This window comes from Lichenostomus cassidix, chromosome 1, assembly GCF_008360975.1.
Source record: "Lichenostomus cassidix isolate B80296 chromosome 1, HeHo_3.0, whole genome shotgun sequence".
NCBI lineage: Eukaryota > Metazoa > Chordata > Aves > Passeriformes > Meliphagidae > Lichenostomus > Lichenostomus cassidix.
The window spans coordinates 30,811,471-30,839,318 of NC_139479.1; the positions used below are offsets into that span (position 1 = coordinate 30,811,471).

A 27,848-nucleotide genomic window follows, 5' to 3' on the forward strand; every position below is an offset into this window, starting at 1 on the left:
AGACTGGCCACAACACTCCAGTTGCAGCCCCACAGGTGGGGGGAAAAATCACACCCCTTATCTCCTGGGTCCACATTTTTTCCACACAATTCAGCAGGCTGGCAGTTGTCTCTGCTACGTCAGCACATGGACAAATTATGTTCAACCTGTTGTTCTACCAGAACCCTTCCATGTGTTTTCTGCTGTGCTGCTGTCATGGCCCAGCCTATCCTGTCGCACAGGGTTGCTCCCCTCCATGTGCATTTATTTTAGCTCAGAACATCATGAGGTTCCTGCTTGCTGAAGTCCCTCTGAATAGCAGCCTTGCCTTCCAGAGTAACAGCTACTTTGGCCAATTTGGCAGCATCTCCAAACTCGCTGAGAGTACTCTCCATGCCACCACCAAGGCTGCTAAAGACAACATTAAGCAGTGCTGTGCTCAGTTCCAAGCTCTATCACAGGTAACTGACTGCCAGCTGAACTCTGCCCTGTAGAATATACCCACTGAGGTCAATGGTCTGGCCACTTCCCTGCCCACCTACGAAGCCTCTATTCTTAGCACTTTGGCTACACAGATATTATGAAGACCACATCAAACCTCTTTAAAAAGTCAATATACAATATGAAAATTTGAGTTAATTAAAAAATACACTTAGACTTTACTCCCTGAAAACCCCAGAATTGAATTCTTGCCACTAATACACCAGAACTGAATGTTTGCCACTTCTGTTAAGAGACTTCCTTGCTCTGCCACTGAGAATGAAGTATAGACCATGCAGAAAATACTAAATTTCTTCCAGCAGGAGATCAGCATTGCTGAGTCCCACAAAGGTGTTTCGCTTCCATGTCTTCTGTGTTACTGCAGGCCATATTAAGGTCCTCTCTCTTTGACATGTAGGACTACTGTAATTCTCACTACCAGTCCTTGTAACAAGCAGTTTACAGCAGTTTATGAACAAAGACAGAAAATATGTATTAAGTATATACAGGCACATATGTTTTCTTTCCTTCCCTATTTCAGCTATTCTGCAAACCAGTAATTATCAGTAAAATAAATTCTAGGAGTCTACCTGTAAAAAATGGTTTCATACACTTAAGATTAATGCACACACTCATGTTACGATAATTCGACTGAAAAGTCTTACTTTAATTTTTCATTTTAGCAATTATACTACTACATAAGCAGAAGTACTTTCCAAACACTTAGTCTGAATTAAAAAAAAAAAAGTCACTCTAGAAAACAGTGGTCCTAACTACACTGTGCAGAAGAATATAAGATACCTAAGGCAAAAGCTCTAACAAAAATTAGAATGACCTGGGAAACAGTTCTTTATTAACTCAAAAAAAAAAAAAGACTGCTCTGAAAATAAATTTTCCTTTACTGTTCACTTTTCAAAGTAAAGTCCTCAAAAAGTGAAACAGTATGTTGGCTTAACATGAAAGGACAAATTATTAGAAGTAACAGTTGTAGTTTATTTCAGCCCTCCTAATAGTTGCAGATGACATCATTGTCAGAGACATGAAGCATCTGTCAGGTCTGGACAAGAGTTCAAATCATCAGACCACATGGAGGAGATGGCCTGGCACAGACACAGAGAAGTTCAGCTGAAGGAGAGCTTAAATGTGAAATTGGGAAGGGAATAACTGATAGCACATTGAAGAAAACAATGTGCTTGGAAAGCACAGTGAAATACAAACTACACATGCAAACTAAATGCTATCAAAAACTTACAACTCATTTTGGCATTACTAAAACAAGCGTTACTAGACAGGGAAGAAACTACTCAGTCCTCTCTCTGAGCACAATGTCCTAAATAAACACTGCACTTTAAGTAGTGACAAATAAAAATCCAGTAGAGAGTGTTCTAAAAAGCTTGCATGAAGAAGCTATAGTAACATTTTAACATAAAATTATCATGAAGAGGCAAAACAACCTAACAAAAAACCCAAATAAACATCTATTTGAGAAAAAGCAGCATCAAAACCAGCTTAGGCATGAAACAAGTACGTACTTCTCTAGAGGTTTCAAGAGCAGAAGAGTCAAGCACCTGCCAGGCACAGCCCATCTGCACACACCACCACCTGAAAAATGTGTACATGATCTCCCAAGGTCCATTACAATCAACCAAGTCTATGCCTCTGAAGTGTCACACAACTATACAGACATCTGCAAACCATTGAAGAAAAATGCCAAACCTTACATTGCATTTGTATTGATACTAATCTTACCCTGTGTTCAGGTTCTAAACTATTTGAAGAGTTCAAAAAGTTGAGTTCCTAAAGGGACCAATTCATGTGAATAGACAGAATTAAGAAATTCCCCCTCAGTTTTAATTTAAACCATGGGCAGAACTAGTATAAATTTATTTAAATATAAACCTTTAATCTGAACATATACGCTAAAGAATAGAATTCTCACTTTTGCTCTGGCAAGACAGAAGGCTGAACTACATGGTATAGCACTTTCTAAACCACAAACTCTAAGTCCACTCTTAGAGTAGTCTCTAAGTACTACTTAGAGTAGTAGTCTCTAAGAGTAGTCTCTACTTTTGCTAGTTATCCAGGAACATGAGCTCATGAAATTTCCATTGTCAGTTTATTTTTACCAAAGAAATGTTTTTCTGCTTAAATATTTAAAGATTTATTCTCTTTCAATAAATAGCTATTTTCAGTCAGACTGGTCAAACCAACCTTTTCAACACATTTCATTTATTTTTTACAACAAAATTCCTAAAATGTGATTGAAACACATGAGGAATATTTTAACAACAGTATGTACTCCAAATAAGTACAAAAACCAGTATCCAGAAGGTTGACACTAACTGGAAGGAGGTAGCAGGAATCCCTTAAAATAAAATTATTCAGGACTTGGCATTTGATTTGCCTTACCTGGAAAACAACTATTTTTAACAAGAAAAAGCTTCCTTCCACTCTGAAGATACCAAATTCTTAGGGGAAGTGGGAATAAACCAAGACTGAAGGAAGATAGCTTTGATACCTCAGTGGTTACTAATCACTTTATGCACTGAACTGGTTATTTAAAAAAAAATAAATATATAAATAAATCACTTGAAGGTGACATAACATCAGGCAATACTGATTTACTATTACATCATGGTATTTTTGTAATGAACAACAAACATTTGTGAAAGCTTATGAAAAGCCCAAAAGAGAAACAGTGACATTACAGTAGTTTTAGAAATTTAGTAACTGCTGTTCACAAGACATAAGTCTTGTTTTACAACAGAGTAATTCCTTTTTTTTAATTTCAGTAAGTAGTCACAAGAGGTCACCATATTAAAATCTACATAAAAATCCAAATAATTTGTAAGATAGAGAAAACAGTATACGCTATCATTCTGATTAAAAGGAAGTGGTTTCACTTAAATAGGTATGTTTGGCTTAAGAGCCACAACCATAATATAAAACATAGAAAACCACTTATCAGACATTACGTCTCTCATTTTGTTTTAAATCAAACATTCAGCAACCTATTAAGGAAAGTGGTAGTCCAATGTAATCCAAAGCACTGCACATTTTATGGTGCAACATGCAGAATTGCTTATCATTGTTCCACCATAGTAAGTTCTCTTCTCTCTGGTGCATCTTGCAATAGTTAGTGTAATTAACAATTCTTTTACTTTCCCATCTTTATATGACTTATTGAGTGGCTCAAAGCAGTACCATTACTTTCTAGTCCAAGAACTGGTGGTTAATAGAATGCTAAAATGAGTAAGATAATTACAGATTTGTAAGATTAATTTGAATTAGTGTGAAAGAAAGAATCCTGGTGAAAAAGGAGCACCTAGAATATAAATGAGTGAATGTGACATCATCTTTACCTTAAAAACTTTAACACAAGTATTAAACCACTTGTGTTAAACAAAATATGTTCTAATAGAGTATGTAAAAGAAAAGAAACTAAACTTTGCGGGTTTTTTTCCTTTTATTTATAGTGATATGTGGTATCGTCATGCAAGTTAAAGAAATATTCAGTGTAAAAAGCCTCAATAATTGAGACTGTAAGCACTATATGGAAAACTTCCACCACTCTACTCTACATGTCCAAACATAAGCCTACACAGATATATATTGTGAGAATGTGTTTAGTACATGACAGCTACACAACTGGCTAGTGAAAAACCTGGAGCTCTTTTGTTTGCTTGTTTGGTAGGTGGTTGTCTTTTTGGGATGTTTTAGGTTTGGGGTTTTTTTGAGGGGTTTGTATTGGGGTTTTTTTCTCTGTTTTTAACTGCAGTGTTTCATCTCACCAGTTTACATAATTTTGAAGTATCTTACTCTTGTACATTATAGTCTTCACATCTGTAGTAAGATATTCTCGAATTACATTAAGGATCAAGCAGTGAAGAAAGAAAAAAGGTAGGCAGGGAAAAAAAAAGACACTATCATAAATCTGAAACACGTAATATGTTGATGCATATATTGACTTTCCTGGACTAGATACAAGGTAGGAATTATACATCAAGCACGGCACTAGTAACTCCTCTGCTCCCTTTCAAGTAGTAGACTATCACCATCAAGGAATTTTGAGAAAAATATTTTCAACATACATACAATCCACAAAAGACATGCATATGAAATCCTAGTCAACAGAACTTCAGAGCTATGTTGCTCTAGTATCAAGCCATGCTGCTATGTATGTCATCCCAACCACTACCACCATCCAAAATTTCAGCATATATTCTTTAAAATTTTCTTCCTGTTTTGACTCACTAAAAGAAAACTGACAGGAATGGCAACATCATACATGAAAAACACCTATCTGCAACAGAAATTAGTCTACTGCAGTAGTAGTAATTACTAAAGCAGTAATTACTTTACTACTACTGCAGAAGTTCTTTAAACTCACTGGTAACTTGGTCCCAAGAACTGCCTTTAGGTTTGAGAATCTTGCAACACTTGCAGCTCCTACAGATTGAGTTAGCCAATTGCATCCCAACTCTAGATCAAGATGAGCTTTAAACACAAAGCATCTACCAGTTTTTCTGAGAAAAAAAGAACTGGACAAACAGGCCAGAGAGAACCTGTGGTAAAACCCACTAGTTTTCCCAACACTAAACATCAAGGAACCAGAACCTCTGGACACACCAAAGCATACTGTTGCAAATAACTTCAGAAAGTACAAAGGTTCTACAGACTTGAGCTTAATGCTTGATTATTTTCAAAACTCCACTAATGCATGAGTTTCAAAATACAGCTATCAAAAAGAAGATAAAACATTGCTAGTTCAGATTATTTACTCAGACCACATACCTGCAATAGGTCTCCTTCATCAAAACGTAGCATTTCTATTATGCCATCCGACTGGATGAAAGCTGCAAAGAAAAACAAAAAACTAAATAACTTAACAAAAACCAAATTTGTTATTAAATCAAAAGAACAGTTTAAACATCTAAAATCCATTTTATCGCATTTTGTATACAGAGCTTTGAAAAACCAAAATAACGCAAAATCTAACAAAGTACCAAACACAAATCTGTGACACTAATTTTCCTCAAGAAGTACCACACCTGGCAAATTACTCTTTTAGCTTAAAAACATTTAACTCCAAAGGGAAAAACTTTTTCTAGGGTCCCTAAAAAGAGTGATTGTACAAAGCTAACTGTACTTCAACAAATATGACAGGCTGGGTACCTGAACAACTGAATTTAATACATCTAAGCCCACAAAGAGTTCAGAAACAAACAGAATTTCTGTTTCATTTACACACCAAAAATCTTAACTGCACATCTGCAAAGCCTGCTTCACACTTCACACACAAGGTTTTATACAATTACTTTTCAAGCTACCATACCTCACAATTCTAAGGTGAAACAGGCTGAGAAAGTGGCCCAGCTTAGGTGGAATGTGAGAATCACCATAGAGGAAAAAGGGGAAGCTCAGATATTAAACAATATGGATGTCCTGCAATATTTACAGTGGCATGAGAAGTTCTAGTCAGTTGTGTCAGCAGTAACTTAGTATTTTTGTGTGTGTGTTTGTTATTGCCTTAATGTTACCCAAAAAAACCAAAATCCACCCCTGATCTAAGGAGTTTGGTCAATCATTTATATTTAAGAGCTGTAGAGAACACAGGGCCAGAGATTTAAAAAAAAAAAAAAGCACACAAACCAAAACAACATTTAAAAAGCTGTTACAAAATCAAGTCCTACGGCTTATGAAAGTTTGGGCTTTTGAAACTTAAATTGCTGGAATAGGTCTGCCAGTTTAAAGTTTAATGCTGGAACAAAGAACAAGCGAATTCTTTTCAACTAAACTGGCAATACATATGATGCAAGACATCCAGCATACTGTTCAATTTTGGTTTTAAAACCACCCAAAAAATCTGTAAGGAAATCGCAGTGCAAGGTGTAAGAAAATGAAGCTTTGACATGTTCGATTAAAATGCAGAGTATGATAATCATGATTTCACAGAAACATCATGACTATCCCCTGTGCAAAAAACCCAAATTACAGATTAACTGACATGGAGGGAAAATTCTCCATTTTTAACTCAGGGAGAAATACAGAATGAAATTATGTTTTCTCACATATTTGATTTATTGCAAGTTCAGCAACCACAATTTCAAGAAAATTATAGATACAAGCCCACTGTCCTATCAATCAAAAGGAATTGCACCTCTGAAGTTAGACTTTTTGGCATTCTACTGCTTTCTACATCTCTGCTTTGGAAACAAAGAATACACAGCACTTGATTGTGACATCAGGCATAAACAAAATTTTCATTAGAAAACAACTTTTTGTGTAAATAATCTATCAACAACCAGCAAAGCATAAAAGGCTATTTCATCTAATCACAAGTTCTTAATATTTTGAGGCTTCTCCCCAATTTTAAAATATGATACACCATCAGTACAAAAAGCAGAAAGCAGCAACAATTCTTCCACAAGAGTAACACACACCATTATTTAGAAATTAGCCCAAGCTTTCTACCCAAGCATCTTAAATTCAGACAGATCTTCTGTAAACCCAAACACTTTCCCAGCCACTCTTTAGTTATTTCATCTTTGCAACAACTTATGAACAAAGCAACAGATGTTACAGAACATTTTGAGCGGATGACACTGTTAAATAGAAGTGCCATTCATCATTGTATCATTTAAGAAATGTTTTCAGAGAGCAGATGACAGGTGAAGTCAGATGCACTGCAAAGCCTGGCTGCTGGCCATTTCACAGCAGGCACATCTCAACCAAGACAGTGATGACATTGCTGTGGCTGCACCTTTATTTTGGTTCAGACTAACTTTCAAGCCTGCGTTTCTTTTTTGGTTGTTTCATCAAAGCAAGGAAATGGCAAGTAAATATGTATACCTTCATGACATGAAAGCCTTTATTTGCAACTGGCTTCTCAGATTCTCAATTCAGGATGAAGCAACAAGTCACCTCATTCACATGAGGCAGAACTAATTACATTTAGAAAAACCTCCACTGACGAGTCATAAAGAATCACCCGAATCCCTCTAAGAGCAGCTCTCCAGCTGTCCAACATGGACCACAGAGAGGACAGAGTCTTCTTCAAAGTGAAATGCTGACAGTGCCCTTCTGGGTATTTTTTTGCCCATTCCAGAATTAGAAGCAGTTGCTCACCTTTTGCACTTGCACTACCTGACCTAATCAAGTTCACAAACTTTGCAATGCAAGTCCAAAAAAAGTTTTGTCTGTCCTTTGACACAAGATATGTATGTCCCCAAAAGACAGCAGGTTCTTAGCAATGGGCAAAGTCACTGTACGTAATTAAGTATGAGATCACTTGGGAATGCTTTATTAGGTGAACCATTCCCCATGCTACAGAGGAAGATGACTCTTTTCTGCTAAGTGCCTAACAATTTCTCCTGGAAAAACTTCTTCCCAAAGCTTGAGCTGATACGATCATGGTCCATTACCAGTCTAATACTGTAGCCAATACTTGAATACTCTGGAATAGCAAAATGCAGCAGATTAACTACTGCTGCCTGTGCCACTTCAGTCATTCCTGCCACATGACTGGCGGCTGCTACAAGAGGGGCACAACATTAGTATTTGGGGTAGGAAGCAGTTCAGCTGCCACAGCGTGATCTGCCACTGCACAAATCAGCAGCCAAGAAGCCAAATTACACATCAGGAAAATAATTTCTTCCTGACCCTACAGGCAATTGAAGTCCTGAGGGCTAATTACAATAGCTGTTAGTCAAACTTTAAATGGCCATGGACCAAAGAAGGAAAAGGGTACATATTCATATCCGCAGATTTCAAGGCCAGAAGAATCACAGTCTCCTTTCCGCTTCACCAGTGCTGAACAGAATACTTTCTGCTGAGAGGTATACACAAATTCCTCTCAGTAGAAAACCTCTATCCTTTCAAGCTTCCACAAAAAGCAAATATAACAGATTAATGAGAATCTGTAACAATTTCAATCACTATCATTACTAGGATATTATGTGATTTCAGGGTCACATTTTTTCAGCTTCTAGCTTGTGTATTCTTGTTTTCGTCTTTTCAGACAGTAGGTCACTATTAACAGAATATATAGGAGTAAACACTAAAAATACTCTAAGTTTCATTTTCTGTTAGTTTTTAATCTACAACCATTAAAATGCAACTTCTTTGATTAAGTCAGCTTTACTATGAAAAGTCCATAAAAGATATCAGAAAAAGACCATGAACCTAGTCTTTCCACTTACTCCAAAACAGCTTGTTCTACTGACAGCCCTTTCCAAGCTTTCCAAACTCTTAAAAAAATGGCAAAAGAAAACCCACCACCACAGCCATAGCTCCCAGTCCCCAAACCACAGCTTTCTGGAACAGTAACAGCACTATCTAGTCATTATTACCAGTAGATTCCTAAATGCTTTCCCCTCCTCTTTCCAACAACATCACAATGCTTGATGGTAAACATCTAACATGAAAAAAAAAAAATTCAACCAGCAGTGACTGAATTCACTTAAATTCCTCAAAGATTAAGCAGCACCTTCTCATCAGTTTATATAGCTAGTAGACTTGCTCTAAACCTTGCTCAAACCCATCTTTATTTTGACTGTCTCTTGTCCAAGCCTTTCATATTTGGCGTTAAAAGACCTACAAACCATCAAGTAATGAGAAGAAAATGTTAAAAATTCTACACATCTCCAAAGAAAACAGGAACTTAGTATCAAAATTGCTTTATCCAACACCAGTCTTTAGCTGTGACTGGATTACACAAAACAGAATAAATTTGCATGTAATGCGAGAGCAGTGAATACGCCAAGGCTCTTGGTGCACAACAATAAAAAAAATCTCCATGGCTCATAGATTTTGAGGCCTACTCTGACTGAGATCTGATTTTTAAGGTGGCTTTGCACATTAATCTTTCATTTAGCCACTGTTAATTTCATTTTAATAGGAAAGTATATTCTGGCATATATGCTTGCAAAAACTGTATTCTGAAATATAACTTAGCTCTGGAACAGCTACTCAATAACAGTGCATTCATTTATTTTTATGTTAATGATCATTATATATTCTTACATGGTGGCAAGAACTGTTTTCTCTCATAAGTCTTGTCTAAACCCGTCTTTTCTTACAATCTGGATTTATGCAAACCTGTATCATTTAGTCTCTGAATTTTCTCAAGAATTCTGGAAATAGTGTCCTAACGTACCAAAATAGGGACAGATCGCTTATTTAAATAGTTCCCATTTACACTAAGTTGTTTTTGTAATTCCGGTTTCTAACTCCTTGTCTTAATGGCTAAGCTTGCTTCAAGGTAATTATAACCACATGAGCCAACTACAATGTGCTAAATGCCACTCCTGTCTATGTAATTGTAATTACTACATTTGTATCACTACTGGTTAAACTGCAGAACTAAAGCTGGACAAGTTATTTTTAAAGCTTTGACTATGAAGTAGCTGCTTATGCAGTCACACAATTTCAATCATCTTGGACAGTGGAAAAGTGAGCAGCATGTGGAATACAGGTAGGTGGACAGAGAATGAAAAAATAAAATTATTATGGATAGAAACTTACACTGTAGAAAATAAAGTACCATACAGATAATGGAAAACAGTATTACACTGTAATGCAAACAACCATTTAAATCAGCTTCAGGACTACAGAAGTCTGGTGAGCCTCAAGAAACACGTCCCGGTTCAGTGTTAAACACTAAATTTGTTTAAAGAAAGGCTTGTTCTCCAAGACGGAAGGGTCAGTGTAGCTATCAGCCTGGATGTCTGCCTACTTCCCAACAGGTGACTGTTCACTGGAAATGTAAAAGGTCATTCTCTCATGAGACAGAGAATGTCAGGCAAGTGAGAGTCACCAGCCAGCAGGCTTGCTTTCCAGCTAAATCCTCTAGCACTTACCTAGGCAATTCGTTTGTTTATTTTCCAGTACTCCATAATAAGGGGAAATTAATAATTTTTCCAACAGACTGCAGGAAGAGCCATCACAACAAAAAATACACACAATGCAGTAAAAATCACATGTACAAATGTCACACTTTTAAGTCTTTTACATAAAAATGTATTTCTTCTTCTTTATTAAAACCTCTAATGAACATCCTTCAAAAAGCCAACTGGCCAAATTTGTATTTTCTATTTATATATTAGATTTGAAATAGAACCATTCCTAGACAACACATTTTAATCATCAAGTGAAATGGAAAAGCAATACATTAAGCTAAATTACAAAAAGACACAATCTTCATCAAACCCCTCATTTTGTACCACTGATTAAAAAGAAAATTCTGACTTTACACAATACATACCCAGGTAAGTTCATATGCATCAACCTATGCCCAAGTTAATACAAGCTAAACAGAGACAGTAGATCACCTGCACTGCAATACCTGAGCACACTACTGACTATTTCACAGTGAGGGAAAAAAAAAAGTCATCAAGTGATTAGTACTTTACTGCACACAACAGCACAAATTGAGTGTATCACTGACACCCAACTAAGTCTGCATATAATCTTTCACTAACTTACTTTTGTGTCATTTCTGCCTCCAGATAAAAGACAAGTTTCTTTACACAGCAAGGCCCTTCCCTAGTAAGAAGAGCTCTCACACTGCACTTATCCACTCATCTCTTTTCCCCTTAGTTAAGACTGATGCAGATTTTTATGAATTCAGTCACCAATTCAGTTTTTAAAGCCAGCCACGAAACAGAAAGTGACAGCATGATTCTGATTCAGAACACAGGCCCCAAACAGACAATGAAGCTACTACTTAGACTGAGAAAGGAAGAAAGTGGGTCTCCACCCTGAAGCCACTGCTCACACATCTGGCTCACAACATTTGTTTCATGCTTCAGAACACAGTGCAACTGCTTGAAGGTTTCATTTACAGTTAACACTGACCGGATGTGTTCTGTGATAGATACATCCTTGCAACAAAACTATACAAACATACATAGAAACCAAAAAGCTCACTGAAAGTAACATGGACTATATCTAAGAATCTGCTTTTATTTAGTTACTTTCTTAACAAAATTACATTAGATTATTTAAGACTGACACACACAAAAAATTTGCATATTCTTCAAATACCTTTATTCTCAGATACTTATTCTGCATTCAGCCTGTATTTCCACCTTACAGAAATGTGCATTTCCATCCACTTCTACCAAAGCAATTTTTATTTTCATCTAATTTTTTGTAATGAGTTAAAAAAATTATCTGCTATTGGCCAAAATGGTGGATTTCAGGTGGTAGCAATAAAGATCATAAAACTTCATTTGGAAAAAAAACACTAAAATACTACTTTGAAAGCTGCCAGATGCTTTAAAATATCTATTAAAAAAAACAGTTGCTTTAAGTTGGCACTTTACTTCTAAACTTTTCAATAAAGTTTGTTTTCATTTGTTCCTCCAAAAATATTTATTTGCTGCTCCAAAACCTTTCTCTGGAAATAATACTCAATTCCATTCATATGGGGAGTATGAATGAGAAAGATTATTTTAAAAAAAAAATTAATAAAAAGGAAAAATAATTCTCAGCTAGAGAAAAACTTTAGTGCATGCTATTTTTAAGCCAAAGAGAACAATACTCCTGAAACTCATGGAAACTTCTCAGACATCATTTAAAGAGAATGAAAAAATTTAATAGGAAGTTGAAGAGAAAACAAGCATTTGCAAATAGCATCCTTTTTTCTGGCTTTGGGCCACACAAAATGTGGCTTTCTCTTCCAATGATGGCAATTTTAAAATTTCAGTATGTTAAATTAAGTTATACACCTATACATTTATTGTTATTGAGCTTGTACAGACATAAAATTAATTGGAACTATGCTCAAAAACCAGAAAAGTTATCATGCAATGAGAAGCGGAAAACAGTCCCTCCAAACTACTCTTAGGGATTTATCTCACTTCATTTCTCAAGTTTTAGATCAGAAGCTTTTCATTATGGCAGTATTACTACCATGTAGCACTGCAAACTGATGTGCAAAAAGATAACATGCACTTAATGGAATTCTAATCCTTTTGGCATATAGAAATATTCAATACACAGCTTGCGAGAAATGGCAGTCAGTTCATGGCTTCTGGAGCCTCAGGAGAACAATGTATTAAATGACAATAATTTTGGATATTACCATTAACATCAGTTTTCCTAACATAATCTTATGAAACGAACCACTGAACAGATCCCCACTTACTCAAAAAAAAAAAAAAAAAAAAAAAGGCTTGTGTCGACACAGTGGAAAAACCTACCTAAAAGGTACATCCAGGATGATTAATGACCTTAATAAACACAGACAGAGAGCAAGCATTGTTCTCCACACCATAGAAAAGAGGAAGGAAGATGCAATTTTCAGAGTTTCCAAAAAACTCTCCATAGAACAGGAAGGTGACAGAGCCAGGCAGATACCTCCTAACATCTAAATGTCTTGCTGGCAATGTGAATGCAATCAGGTAAGAGCTACAGCTTACACTCCATGGACACTGCTCAGTTTTCCATCCTTACTCCTACCTTGCTACCTGCTACAGAGGATGCTTTCTATCACTCATCTTATGGCACAGAAACAGCAGTCTACTAAATGAGAGTTCTGCTCTCCTCCCTGCCTGGATTTTGCCTCCCTCCTTTTTTTCTCAGTCAGTTATCAGAGTGGAACTGCACGAATTTTTAGAACAAGGGCAAGTGGACAACACAATTATTTAGATATTGTTGTGCAACACTTGCAGTTTGGGAAATACCAAGTTACTGGAGAGAAGTATCATAGGGAGGTAGGAGCACAGTACCTCCACCTCTCCTGTGCTCACGTGGCAACACTCAAATGTCCACTGGAAACAGCTATTGAACCTGAGGACAAGTAAAAGAGTGGTGAGATAATGCTTGTTCAGCTACCATATGAAGTTTATAAATACAACAATCGCAGGCCAGGAAAAGGTAGAAAAGGCCTGATGTTAAAGCTGTAGTGTTAATGATGTGGCAGTAACACCACTCATTGATTGCTGAGCAAAGCAGCCTGTTGACTTGCCACGTGGGAACACAGACCAGCAGGAAAGAGCTGGCTGCAAGGTCTGATAAAACCAGAGGAGAAATGGGTGGAGAACTGCTGAAAGTTTTGAAAGATAAAACACAAAGCAAGAAGAATGAAACAACACAGGCAAATTTCAGTTTGTGGGGGAAACTCCAAAAACATTAGTAAGAAATTAGAAATGCAAGTTGGCATAAGGAAATAAAATACTTGCAGAAATGCAATTTAGCTACCTACAATAACTTGAAAGGTTACTCCTCAGAATTAAATAACATCTTCTGGTCAGACTCTTTTACAAACAGCTGTGATGATCTAAGTTGGCACCCTGTGCAACACAGATAATGATTTCACCCATAATTCCAAACCCTTAGGCTTAGTGACAGATTATGTTATGGAGAGACATCTCATTCTGCTTTGAAGATTGCAACAAGCCCTCATCACTAAGTTGCCTGCTAATACAAGAGTCTTCTCTCAAAAATACCTCTCATTTCTACTTCAATATGCCTAGTACCCAGTCTCAACCTAAATAGGCACACCTTTGCTAAATTCAGTTCAGAGGGGTGCTTCTCACAATACAGATACTTTTAAAGCACAATTAATTAAATAATGCTAAATAAATAAATGTTTTATTCAATCTTTGAGATTCTTATTCTGGTCTTTTTCCTTAGAGAAATTTCATTTAATCAAAGGAAGAATTCATAGCACTCATCAAGTACTGAAACTCTGATTAAATTTTGCCTGATGAACTGGAAGTTCATTTCAGTCTCTTCTCCATCAGATAATGATATTCAGTAGTACTGATTGGCAGAGTGACTTCACCTGTGAAGATTCAGTCTCTGTCAATGACAACCACCTCTCCTTCAGCACCAAATGTAATCACATTTCTCCCAAAACAAGGAATGTATCAATCTTTTGATTATTTTGGAGGACACAGGTCGGCCAAAGCTATTTGGGCATATCATGACCTAGTTAAGCTACACAAAAGGCAACTGACAAGGTATATGATAATATAAAAACAACTATAATAGAAAAGTTACACATATACATACCTTCCTTATCTTCCTATACTTAAGAGAGACAACTTAGAGGGCAAGAGTAGCCTCAATGCTTCCTAGTACACCCTAGATAATGGCAATTTCTGGTACCTCTAAACTGCCTCTTTCTGGCTTCACAGACTAGAGAGACACACACGTTCAGAATACCAGAGCAAACACACAAGAAGGAAATCGTTTCTACTAAGGACCAAGTACTCCATGTCCCCTACTGCAAGAAAGGAAAAGTGAAAAATTTTGCAACATTAAATATCCACATCTCTCAGTATTTCCTCAGACATATTAGCTACACAGATTGTTAAGGATTCCTTTAATACATCTTGTATATTAACATGTAAACCACAATTCGGTGTATTGTTATATCGCCAGTAGCTGGCAAAGATGAAAACTAATAGCCATATTACACTTCACATGAAAGATGAGATACAAATACTCCTGTTGAAACAAATTTTTCAAGATAAAGAACAAAAACTAAGGGACAAATAAAGCCTATGTGATACATGATTACAAAATTAAAGAATGGTTGACAAAGTCTTGTTTTTATCTATGATCCCACTTTTTTAGTGATGCAGCAACCCATGAAGCTTCCTGATACAATTACAACTCTGCTTCTACCTAAATTATATCTAAATTACTATTACCATAGCACCGACTTCACCACAGAATTACATGGAATGTCAGACTTCTGCTGTCTTGCAGATATTCCCATCAGTTGCAACAAAACTACTGCAAGCTCCAACCAAGTTTTAATACCACACGGGAGACACTAAATACAGAGGCAGGGAAATTGAGGGTGGAACAGACCTTAAGATGTCATCCAACTCAACCTTCTGCAGAAGTCCAGTGAATGCTGAATTTGGATGACGCTGCTTAGGCTGTCATTTAGATGGGCCTTGAAAACCTCCAAGGTCAGAGATTCCACAACATCTCTAGAGAACTTGTTTCAACACCTGACCATCCTCGTAGTGAACTACAGACTCATCATGTCAAGCCAGAAGATCACAGCAATCCTGACCGGAAGACCATGACAGACGGAGGAGTCAGTGATGCACCCAAGGGCCAGGCCAGGCAGACTCAGGCCTGTGCTGCGCTGCATGTCTGGGCTGGCTGGCAAGCCCATGCTGCACGTACCCTGTGGCTGCAGGGGGAGCCCAGCCAGCCCTCTGAATCAGAGAAGCTGCAGCTAGCTCCACAGGCTATTATGCCACCTGGGTGGTCTTGCTTTATCTGAAAGTGCAGGTGAAAGTTCCCATGTCAGCATCCTTTCTACCCGACAGCAAAAATTATGAATAGAGTTGTCTTCTTGCAAGGAAATCCAGCAATATAACAACATGGTGTAACCTTTCCATGGATGGGGTCTGCACAGTATGTCGCACATGGACTGTTCGAAGGTCTGTTTGATGCTGCACAATTCAGGGTTACCAGCACCAAAAGAGATCCAAGATTATCTGTATTATCTGTATCTCTCTTTATATGGTTAGCTTTAATAAATAGAATTTTTAATTCTATTTTATAGTGTCCAAGTGCCTCTCTTATTTGGATCATCAGAGAGCAGAATCTCCTGGCACTAAACAAACTTTCCCTGTTTCACTTTACAGCCACTATCTCTCAGGCTCCTGCCATGCATCTCTGAGAGGATTCTGGCTCCATTTTCCTCCATAAACTACTTTGATATTGGCATGCTGCCACAAGATCCCTCCAAAGCATTATCTCCACGGGTCCCTCAGCCTCCATTCATATCATGCACATATTGACCATCCTTGCAGACTTCCAGTGGCATGGCAGAGAGCAAAACTGGACACAGTGGTTTAGGTGTGGTCTATTAAGCGCTGAGTAAACAGGAATAATCACTTTGTTCAGTCCAGTAGCTACACTCCTGTATGTTGCCAGGGTATATTGCTGACTCATACATAGCATTTCTAGATTGTATTCCCTGCAGGTGGTTATTCTGTCCCATATGAAGGGCTTTCTGTTTGCCCTTTTTGGATTTCATGAAGGTCCTGTCAGCTCATTGTTCTGTCCTGCTTAGATCTCTCCAAAATGCAGACTTGCCCTTGAGCATTGGTACATTCCAACTCCAGATCAGTGACAAAGATATAAAGCAGGACAGGTCCCAGAATAGAGCCAGGAAGAGCTCTTTGTAGCCAGCCTCTGAGGTAAAGCATGAACCACTGCTGGGAATAAACCAAGACCATACACTCTGCAATTTGTCTAGTTGTCTGGATAGTTTTTATCATTATCAACACAGTCACTAAGACTTCTTCTGTGTTTCTAGACGATTTCTTATTTATTTACAAGCTTCAGATAACCAGTCTTTAAATTCATTGAACATATTATGTTAGGTTTAGTTAACACTTACTAGGAAATCAGTGTTTCAAACTATTTAAATTGGTACCATGCTTGCCTACAACTTTGTCTCCTACCATCACTCCTGCAAATGGTGATTTAATCTGTTTAACATCATATTAGATGTGCTTCCTCACTTGTACACCTTTAAAAAACCCAACCCTATAACCAAGGGTTGTTAGGGATTTTTTAAAGTAATTTTAAAAAGGCCATGCACATCCTCTTACACCAAATCCATACAGTCCAACACAGATCTGGGTGTTCACCTGAAAAAAAAAACCCCTCAGATAACCTTTAAGACATTGCTAAGACAAACTGCTTTATGAAGAATAGTTAATGGATCCATTGACCAAGTAACTTAAAAAAATTAAGCATGTTGCATTAGAGTCAGCTGAACAGTTTTAAATAAAATTTTGTGGCTTCATAGCATACACAGACAGAAGGAGCTGTTATGTATATAGTTTCATTTCCTGTAGGCTTCCTTCCACTAAATTTCACTCAGGTATCTCTAAAACCAGTTTGATAAGAGCAGCAAAACTCCTGTTCTCAGATGGTTCTCTGCCACTAGCTATGCCAGGCAATAGGAGGAGAGGTATTAAAAATGCATTTATGATAGTCTTAGTGAGAAGATCAATCTGGTAATTGTAGCAGGAAAATCTCAGACTAGTGAAACACCTCCATTTTTCCTCCTTTTTAGAGATTGGAATTACATGGCAATCCTTCAGCTCTTTGTTATTTCCCCATTACATCCAAGGTTTTCAAAATGTGGGAGAGAGCACAAGATCCTGGTTTAGTCGACTACCTTTAATATTCCAGAGCAAAAGTTATCCAAGGCTGCCTATAAGAAAATGTTAACACTGTATTTCAAAAATACAGTGTTAAATGTTAAAACTGTATTTAAAAAATGTTAAATGCAAATGCTGCATCACATCCTTGCTGCAGTCAGTAGGTCACTAATTATTCCATGAGGACAGTTGAGAAAACAAAAATACACAACAATCCTGCATCCCATTAAAATGTTAACACCTGCCTCTAACGAACTTGTATCTGACAAGATTATTCTTTGCCTGTATTTATGACTAGAAAGATAAACCAGGAGTATTTAGCTCTAATGGTCACTGGCTCCTTTGGTTTCTCCCTATGCAAGAAGAAATTTTGCATCCTCTGTCTCGGTATAAATAATTAAAAATGCTGAAATATTAACAAGGATTGTTTTTAAAATAACTGTAGCTTAAATTCAAGTTTGGTGACTCCCACAGTGTGAATGGATGAAATCAGTTGCTTCCATTGTAAGGGCCAATTGTGCTCAACTGTTGGAACTACAGGATAATGCAGGCTGGAAGTGACCCCGGAGGCCCCACCCCAGTCACCTCATCAGAGAATGTCCAGTTAGAGGAGGCTGCTCAAGGTATTACTCAGTCCAGTTCCAAGTGCCCCCACTTACTACTATGAAGAGTGGAATTTAATTCAACTGCTGTCTTTTAGAGGAAAAAAGAAAGACACTTTCTTAAGCTCCTGTTACAGAAGGTTAAGTTCATGCTGCAGACTGACAAAGTCAGGGGCGCTACACAGGATGGAAGGTACGGGAAGAGAAGTAAGAGAGATCATTATAGACTTCTATTCTTGCCGAACCCACAAACACAGGAACAAACCAAACTGGTTCTAGCCTGTGCTTCAGTCACATAACTTTTACTGCTAGTTATGCATGAACCACAGCATCCACCATCCACTGTCAGATTCCCAGGTCATTTACCACGCTTACTGCTTGAAAAGATGCTTTGAACTTACAGACTCAGTAATCACACCATGAAACCATAAACATATCACTTTAAGCAGTGTAAAACTGGGAAGGTTTTGAAATAAAGTGACACACAGCAAATGTCCAAGCTTTACTGGAAACAGCTGAAAATTTTAACATGCACAAATACATCCAAATGACTCAGAGCAATCCATATTGCAATCACTCACAAAAAACCACAACTGAAAGCTTTAAATAATGCAAAGCCTGTCAACTTCTGCAAACTCTGGTGGGATTCCATCACGTTAGGAACTACACAAATACATAGCAAGTTGCTTCAAGAGATGACAATCCAAGGCCCTGAACTGAGCACACCACCCTTCAATGGACCTCTACAGGTGAGGGGACCCCAGTCTGCTTCATACATGCAATATTATGGACATCAGTGAAGGAGAAAGAGGCAGGGAGGGAATAGCACCCACTTTAAGATTACACTGAAGGTCATGGAGAACAATGGGTCTCAACTTCCTGTACACTGAAGTAAAATTTTTTCTTTAATTTAGTCCAAAGATTTCACAAGCAAATAAGAGACTATTCAATCCAAACACATGGTCAATATTTTTCATTCACATGAGCAAAGACACAGTGCAAACCTAATCAGCTCTCCCACACTTAAGTTTCAAAACCACAGTGAGATAGCATGGTCAATTTTTATTCACTGTGTTTTCTTCACACTCTTCATGATTTTGATGTGCTACTTCAACTGCTGGAGTGTTTTCAGTTTGACTGAGGTCATTCTTTCTGAATCACATTTTGACTTAAGTCAGGGTCAAAACATCAGCACAAAAGTAAACAGTAGCATGCTGTAGATTAGTTCTGACAGCAGGATATAACAAACAAGTGGTGTATGTGAGGAGGCTTTTTGTAATATTATTTTAAACATAAGCTTTCTCCCACATCATCTTCCAAGTTTAATCTACTTTTGATACTCATGTGAAGTATCCTGGTTTACTATTTTAGGTATCAGTATGAAACAAAAAGGAACAGTCACTTGTTTGAAATTAGAAAAAATTTTAAAAATGGAACCAGAACTCCAACTATCAGTGGACTGTACACTAGCAGCGTACTGCTCTAATGACAACATCTCACACTCAATAACTAACTTAGTTTCTAGGAAGCTAGCAGAGAATACATCAAGCATTAGGAAAAGAATGTCCTATTTTCACTTGTCTATCTAGTATCATAATGTAGATGTTTAAATAGAGATTTTTCCCAGATCCAGCACTAAGACGTAACTTCAAAAAATTACAGTCAGGGATTGAACACACCCTAAATATCAATCTTGCTCTACCTGCATTGATCTTGTGAGCAGATGGGTAGGTAAGAGAACTATCAAAGTAGTCGCAACAGGCTTTCAGTAAGCTGGCCAAATAAAAAGGGATTTTAAAATAAAATGAGTTGTATAAAATGATAATTTCCTTAAAAAAAAAAAAAAAGAAAAAAGGTATATAAATAAAGGAACAAACACAAAACAGTTCAGGTAAAAAAAACACCCTCATGTGAGACATTTGTCTTCAAAATACTTTGCCTACCATGGAGTTATGGCTTCCATCAACCTAAAACCGAGAAGGCTGTTCTGTGTATGTTATGTGTCCTTCCCCTCAAAAAAACACCCCCAAAATTAAAAAAACCAAAACACAAAAAAGCCCCCACACCAATATAAACTGATAGCTGTCCTCAGTCTAAGTGGCAGTACAGAATGTGATAATTAAACTAGGAAAGGATAAACCTTATAAAAACCCTGAAAATCATACATATTTGCCAAAGAAACTCTAAAGTTATTTTCTGGCCCTCCTAAATAGCAAGAGGCTCTTTGAGACCGAATTTTTTTCCTGCCATGTCATTCTTTTGCAATGGTTCACAGATTTCCTACATGAAAAAAACCAAACATAAAATTTTACAGCCTTCTCAGTCTTACTCATTCCTCAGCAATACATGGGCACTGAGGACCCAGCTAGGCACAAAAAAAGAAAAGTCACACATCAGTGTTTAGTCTGAAACTGATGTTTAAGGTTTTCTGGCTGGTTCATATGCAGTGTTCTCTGCTCTCCTATCTGTTCAGATACCAAATAATTTCCACACGTTCTATTTCTCTAGCATAGAGAGACTGTATAGCAATGTCACAGTTCCTCAAGACTTTGATTTACAGCTAGAACATGCAAACTGCTTCAGTTTTGCTTCTTGCTGTTAGGCAAAGATGTTTATGTTACATTTCCCCCCCTCAAACTCCTTAACTAAGATTGGGTACTAGAAACAGTTGTGTCTATCTAGAATACTCCAGCATCAATCTTCTTTCTACTTGTGACAGCTCCATCCATAAAGAACTGCTTGCTGATTCTTCTCCACATGAAGCCAGTGTAATCTACTCTCCATCCTTCCCCCAGTTTCTCCTCATGTATATGCAAGATAAGAGGAAAAGAGTGTCCTCCATTTTCATTTTTCACTTTCTTTTGTCATATTCTGATCTGTTCTTCTCACACTATTCACCTGGCCCTTGCTTCTATCAAGTTTTTTCTGTAGCAACTTCTCTGGAGTACATACTGCACAGTATCTTACTATAGCCACATTCAACTGGGCAGTAGTGCTCAGGAGCCACAATGCACAGCCTCAGCCCTAATCCTTCTCCACAGCTTCCTTCCTGCAGCTGTAGTGAAAAATGTATGCCCACATCTGGGAGACGGAAAGGATATTCCTAGCTACTTCCCTGCTTCCTGATTATTATTTTTAAACTGCATCTTACTACATTAACTTGACACAACCTGGTAAAAGCTAAGGCACTTAAGGAGAGAATGTGCAAAGTGGTCCTTCTTCTTCTGTGCTCAGTTACTACCTCTTACAGACTGGCACTTACATTGTAGTTTATGATCAGTGGGACTAGATCTCACAAGTCTCTTTAACCTTTGTCTTGCTTTAAAACTATTGTTTGGGTTGTGTTGCTTTTTTTTTTTTTTAAATCCAGGGTTTAAACAGTCATTGCACTGAGCAAAAGGAAGACTGCAACACAACACTTTCCAATATATGATCCACAAGCGCAGATTGCCAATGAATTCTGCTCAGGAGTCCATAAAAGATGTATAATTATGAAAAAGAAACCCACAAACAAAAACACCAAAGAAACACTTATTAGTGACCATAAACATACCACTCATAGATTACACAAAGCAGCAGAACACCTGGCAAGAAAAGCAAGTGTCAGAAATCTATGCTCTATTTGAGAAACAAATTCACCTTTTGAAAATGACAGATGTATTACTGGGATAAGTTTAAAGTAACAGACTGTATAAACAGAAGGAAACGTTATCAGTACAAACAATTCAATTTTCTTGAAGAGCTTCAATCATACCTGTTCAAACTCTGTGAATCTAAAACTGCCTTTTTTTCTTTTAGGAATGCCAAGGGAGTCCATAGAGGAAAAAACCCCAGTATCTTCTTCACAAATGAACCAAACCAGACCATGGCCCCAGGTGTCACAACTTTTAGGGCATGAATCAATTCCATCATACATCATATGACATCACTGACAACGCTTATAAACACATATAACTTAATACCTGTGAATGAATGCAATTACAATCAAGAATTAAAACTGGAATTTCTCAAGCATTTGAACTTTTTCAGTACGTCAAGACACTACAGGCTACACTGACAAACTTACATTCTTATCACTCTAAGGATATGGGCTCATACTCACACTATTTTCTGAATGTTATATTCCCTGCAGACAAAGTCAAGCAAACAAGAGAAGCTGTGCAACAACTTACTGGGGTTTTTAATCACCTTAATATCAACATCACCATATTTGTATAAAGAAGGTACTAGGAAATGACTGAAACTGAGCTCTATTTACATTTTTTCCTATACATTCATTATTAGAATGTATTTCTTCCCTCAAGTCTGGTCTAGGCACATGACCATTCCCTCCTCGCTAAGCTCCTATTCCATACCCTTTTTACTCTTAATTCTTTTTTATTCTTATTCCATTTCTTCCTGTCAGACCTCCATCTCCTCCCTCCTCCGGTGCAGCAACTTGCCTGAAAAGTAAATTCTCCTGTCCAGCCAAAGTAAATCTGTTTCACCTACTTCTGCAATACATTACATTTACCTGATGCTTTATAATGCTGCCACACAGCCATGCTTTCAAGTAGACTACGAGTCTGCACCTTGGAAATGCTTGAAAGCTGTTCTCAGCAATGCTACAGAACATGCTTAGGTGTTTCGCTCGGGGCTTTTTTTCCTTGCTAAACCACAATGAAGAGAGTTCATGCCAAAATCACAGACACTACAAGTTAGGGAAAGTCAGAAAGAGACTTCATAAAGTTTGGAGAAAACGCCATCGACCCTGCGAACGCTCCAGACACCTGACAAAAGTTAGGGGAGAGTAAGGGGTGTCCCACTGTCACTTGGTGAGGGATCAAAATCCGATCCATGCAAAAGCGTGCATTTCTGCCCTTTCTCATGCAGCTTCACCCGTCTGTTTGGCTTGGCTTCGTCTCCTGCTGGAAGCCTGCCGCAGGGAAACCAGCTCAACGCGAGAAAGCTTCGTACTTTATTTATTTATTTCCCTTTCCCCTATTAAAGGGCAGCTCCATCCCCATCCCCGCCGCTGTCAGGGAGGAGGAAGCCCCGCGAAACGTCAGCGACACACACAGACACTCACATGGACACAGACACACACCCGCAGCCCGGCAGCCGCGGTGGCGGGGCGGGGGAGGCAGCGCCGCGGCTGCCCGCACACCCGGGGCAGCGGCAGCCGGCGGGATGCGGGAACCGGCGGGACAGCAGAGCCGGCGGGATAGCAGAGCCGGCGGGATACCGGAGCGGGCGGGATGCGGGACAAGGGGCGGCGACCCCGGGGCGCCTCCCCAGCCACCCCCCCACCCCGCCGCCGCCGGGGAGCGGGCGCGGGCCGCGGCCGCCAACGGCCCCACCGCCACCGGAGGAACAAGAGGAGAAGCGGGGCGAAGGAGGACAAGAAAGGGAAGGGAAATCTGGGTCTCACCTTCCTTCTCGGCCCGGGCCGTGTGGAGGAGCAGCGCCAGCGCGAAGCGCAGCGCCGCGCCCCGCCAGGCGGCCGCCCAGCCGCCGGCGCGGGGGAAGAGGCAGCTGCCGGGGGAGCAGCGGGGGCAGCGGGGAGAGCAGCGGGGGCAGCCGGGCGCCGCCGTCATCGCGCTGCTGCCGCCGCCACCGCCGCTGCCGCGGGTCCGCCGAGTGTCCGCGTCTGTCTCCGGCCGGGCCGCGGCGCGCGCGCGGAGGAGCTCGGGGAGGGGCGGGGCGCGGGAGGGGCGGGGCGGACACCCCCGCGAGCGCGCGCTGCGGCTCCTGACGCGCGAGTCACGGGCCGCCCGCCCCCGGCCAGGCCACGCCCCTACCGGCGAGGGCGGACAGGCGGTGCCATTTTAAGTGCGGGCAGGGCTCCCCTCCCTTCACCCGCTGCTGTGGGCACGGCGTTGGCGAGTGGATCCCTTCGGTCTAATTTTTTTTTTTTTTTCGCTTTTTTAAAATGGGATTTTAGATGTTCTGTAAGCGCCAGCGATTCGCGGTGGGGTCACTCCGCCTCGTTAGCGCTCTCATCTCCCCGTCTCTGCGCGGGCCGGGGGACGCTGTTGTTTCCCTGCGGAGGCTGCCGGGGCTTCTCCCAGCCGCGTCCAACATGGCGGCGGGCGGGCAGTGCCGTCTGTGCGCGGCGCCCCGCGGCCTCGCTGGAGAGATGGGGGTGTTTCTCTCCGGTGTTCTGTCCATTTTCCGTGTCTTATCCTCCTTGCTGGAAGCCCGGAGTGTTGTGCAGTAGGGCTGCCGATAGCCCTTACCCTGAGGGAAGCCCCCCGCCGCAGCTGCTGGGCCGGTCCGATCCTGTTGGCGTAGCAGCCTTGGCCGCAGTAGAACGGGAGGACAGGGAGGCTCTGCACGCCTGAGGCGCGGTGAGGTCTGTGCCGGAGCCAGGGCGTGACACCACGCGTCTGCCTCTGCTGAGGGAAGACGTGTACCTATCACTATCCATTGGGTGACTTGTGTGGCTATAAGGCCTTTGGGAACGCGCGGAGTGAATTTGCAGTGGGGGAGAAGGTATATTGTTAGATGTATGAGGTTGGTGTCTGTCGCTGTTGAGCAGCTAGCAGAGTAATGAATGCATCGGTTCTCAGTGGCAAGAAGGAATGACCTTTATTGTTTTGATTTCATCACATTTATAGAGTTCTCAAAAGTCACCCAGATTGGTCAGTCAGAAGCCTTCCCCAGGCCTGATTGCCAGGCCTGCACTGCCCAAGTTCTGGGACACTGTTCCAAAACATCCAAACTTTATCTTTATTTACAAAACACAAGAAAACCTCTCATGGGAAAAACTGTGCTAGCCACAGGTGTCTGTCAAGAGGACGTTGCAGTGGGAAGTGGGCCCTGTGGAACTGGGTCCATGGAACCAGTGCTCACCGAAGCTTTGATACCAGTGGTATCAAAGTGGTGATGCTCCCAGTAAACGATGTGTACTGGGTATTGTCTGTCCAAGAATGATAGTCCCAAAGTCATCTTGGGTGTAGTGTTGGACGGAAAAGTCTGTAGTACAGTCTGTTCACTGAAGAGCTGCCCTAGCTTTTTAGAAGAAAAAAGCTGTATGCAACCACGTGCCATTCTTAACTGCTAATTTCACCACCTGATCAACACGTCACACTGGGTTTGAAGTGGTTGAACACATCATTGAGTTTCAGCTGTCACAACAGCATAACAGATCTTGGTAGTGTATAATAGATCCAGAGTCTCTAAGGGACTGACTAACAGCCTAACTAAAAATAGTAACATTTGTTATGGCTCTTACACAGTTGTAACATGCACTGTTCTTTATTGTTAGAACTCCCCAAAGACACCTTCAAAGTCTGGATATGGTTGTTTTGTTGAACTATGGCTACAGCAAAAACTAGGTTTATTTTCAAGGGAGAAATGGAAAGTCAGAAACCTTTCCCAGGAATAGTGATCGTTTCCAGAAGACATGCAAGGAGGAACCAAAGGCTTCTGTATAATTACTAATCTTTCAAAGTTGCATAATCTTTTGACTACTGCATTGAAAATGGGTATATACCCATCAGTGATTTATGAGCATGAGTCTCTGTTCATAGTTCTGAGAACCACCGAAACCACAGTAAATATAAAGCTCGATCACTGCTGTGAGCAGAAGGCCACATGTTGACTTCTGTGGGGGATAGGTATGTGCATCAAAGAGCATAATCAAACCTAAGAACTCAGACAAAAAGCAGATAGTGATGCTTTTTTATTACAGTGGACCCTGTACGATCTTGATTTTACCTTCCTAACTGGGCTTCTGCTGTACATGTATTACTCTAATGGAAAAAGAAGTCAGCTATTTTCTATTTCTTGTATTTCAAATTCAGTGTTGCACAACCAAGCAGCCAGACTTTCTCGTAATTCATGCTGTAGAGCATCCTACCCACTAAAATGAATGGGAACGCTAATGAAACTAAGATGTAAGTATGGCAAAATCTGCCTTGGAGTAAAAATGGAAATGCCAACTGTGCTATTAAAAAAAACAAAAAAAAACATGATATAAATGAGAGAAGAACCATGAGTCCTACTGTTATGGTAGCTATGAATCTTCAACCTTAAAACATTAAAATATGGGCAGTTTTTATTTGTTCTAAATACAGAGTGTCTTTGAAAAAGATATTATGAGTAGAAAACAAACAGCTCACAGTACATATTCTCCCTTTCATCTTTGTCCAGAACTCCCACTGTTTTCTGTGCAGGAAAAGCCAATATAATATGGTCCAATGTCTGTAAACGATAAAGCAAAAAAGCATTCCCTTAATTTATTTCTACTTTAATCTGGGTTATATTATTTTATATGTTTGAGAGTCTTCAAGTTGCTTCATTTATGCATGCAGTGTGTATAAATATTAACATTTGGACACGGCAGTATCGCTTGAGCCTGTTGAACAGTTTTTAGAAAAACAATTTCTATACTGGATAAAAAGCTTCTTACAATAAACTATGACAAGACATAGAATATGGTTCTTAGGAAATGTATTTGTGTTCATAAACAGAAATTAAATGAATAGTTAGACACTAAAGTTCAACAGCTGACTCATCAGATGAAGAAATGCCCTGTTCTACAGGGGAGCACATCAGAAAGACTTTGAAATGGGAAGTTGCACTCTGATTCCTGGAGCCATTGTCGGCTTTGCCAGCACTGAGCTAAGTAAACGTTGTATTTTAAAGTATTCCTCCTAAGCACACCAAATTGCCAGCATTCAATTACCATGTAAGATACCTTTGTTGATAGTTTATAGGCTTTTTTTTTTCTGAGCAAGGAACCAGAACTGCAAAAATACGGATGTATGGTTTCTGCCACCTTGATACAGAGGCAGAAATTTCTGGGAGAGTGTCAGTCTGGTTAGTTAGAAGCTGTAGCCTCTTCAACTGCTGGTACTCATTAGAGATCACTTGCCTGTCAGACTCCAAAAGCAATAATCCATTGTTTGAACCACCTTGTCTCTCCTGCAGGGCATTACCTCTTCTGTGGGATGTGGATCAAATCCAAGTAATGTTGCACTCAAATAAATGAGAAATTTTTGTGGGGTCCATTTCTTAGGATCTGGGAGCACAAGAATTCTTTCAATCAGCATTGAGATTTCTGTCATTCCTGTGTCTCAGGTTACTTTCTTTTTGCTTTTACCAAATGTTGTACATCATTAATTGGTAGAAGATAAACCAAGCAAAGGACGAAATGGAAATAGAGGAGGCTGTTGTGTAATCCAATCAACTCTTTTGCTAGTACAGACTACTCCTAGTAGCTTGTTTATTAGTATTTTTCAAAATATTAATTAAACTACTTAAAGAATTCCTCTGGAAAATTTGCACAGGCTCTGCTCTTCACTGCAAACAAAATTTTCTGATATTCAGTCCTTCCCTGCCCTCTTTTCATTTATTCCTACTTGTTCCCATATGTATTAGCCCAAGTATTTACTCTCCATCCTTAAGGTTTGCATTACTGAAGCATTTGCTGGCTGGAGACATGCCTCCATCTACCTCTGCTTTAACAAAACTGGATGTATTAAGCTTTTTTAACCTTTCTCTATAAAACCGCTCTTCCAGATAATGCTTGTTGCTCTTCCTCAAATTGCTTCATTTGCCTCAATGTTATGATGGATGAAACAGAAATGATGCACATACCATCACTGAGTCTGCTCGGGAAAAGTTGTCCTTTTGGAAATGCTTC

General features: G+C 39.4%; 1 protein-coding gene across 1 annotated transcript in view; it reads right to left on the minus strand.

Annotated features, from left to right (window-relative positions):
• The window catches only part of TMEM131 (transmembrane protein 131), a 93,329-nt gene extending 69,468 nt beyond the window's left edge, over positions 1–23,861 (minus strand). Inside the window, exons 1-2 of the mRNA XM_085055387.1 lie at positions 23,628–23,861; positions 5,254–5,315 (exon numbers count right to left, since the gene is read on the minus strand). Coding sequence (XP_084911513.1) covers positions 5,254–5,315; positions 23,628–23,793 — 228 coding nt within the window. The 5' untranslated portion in view covers positions 23,794–23,861. The remainder of the gene's footprint in view (positions 1–5,253; positions 5,316–23,627) is intronic.
• Positions 23,862–27,848: the final 3,987 nt, after the last annotated feature.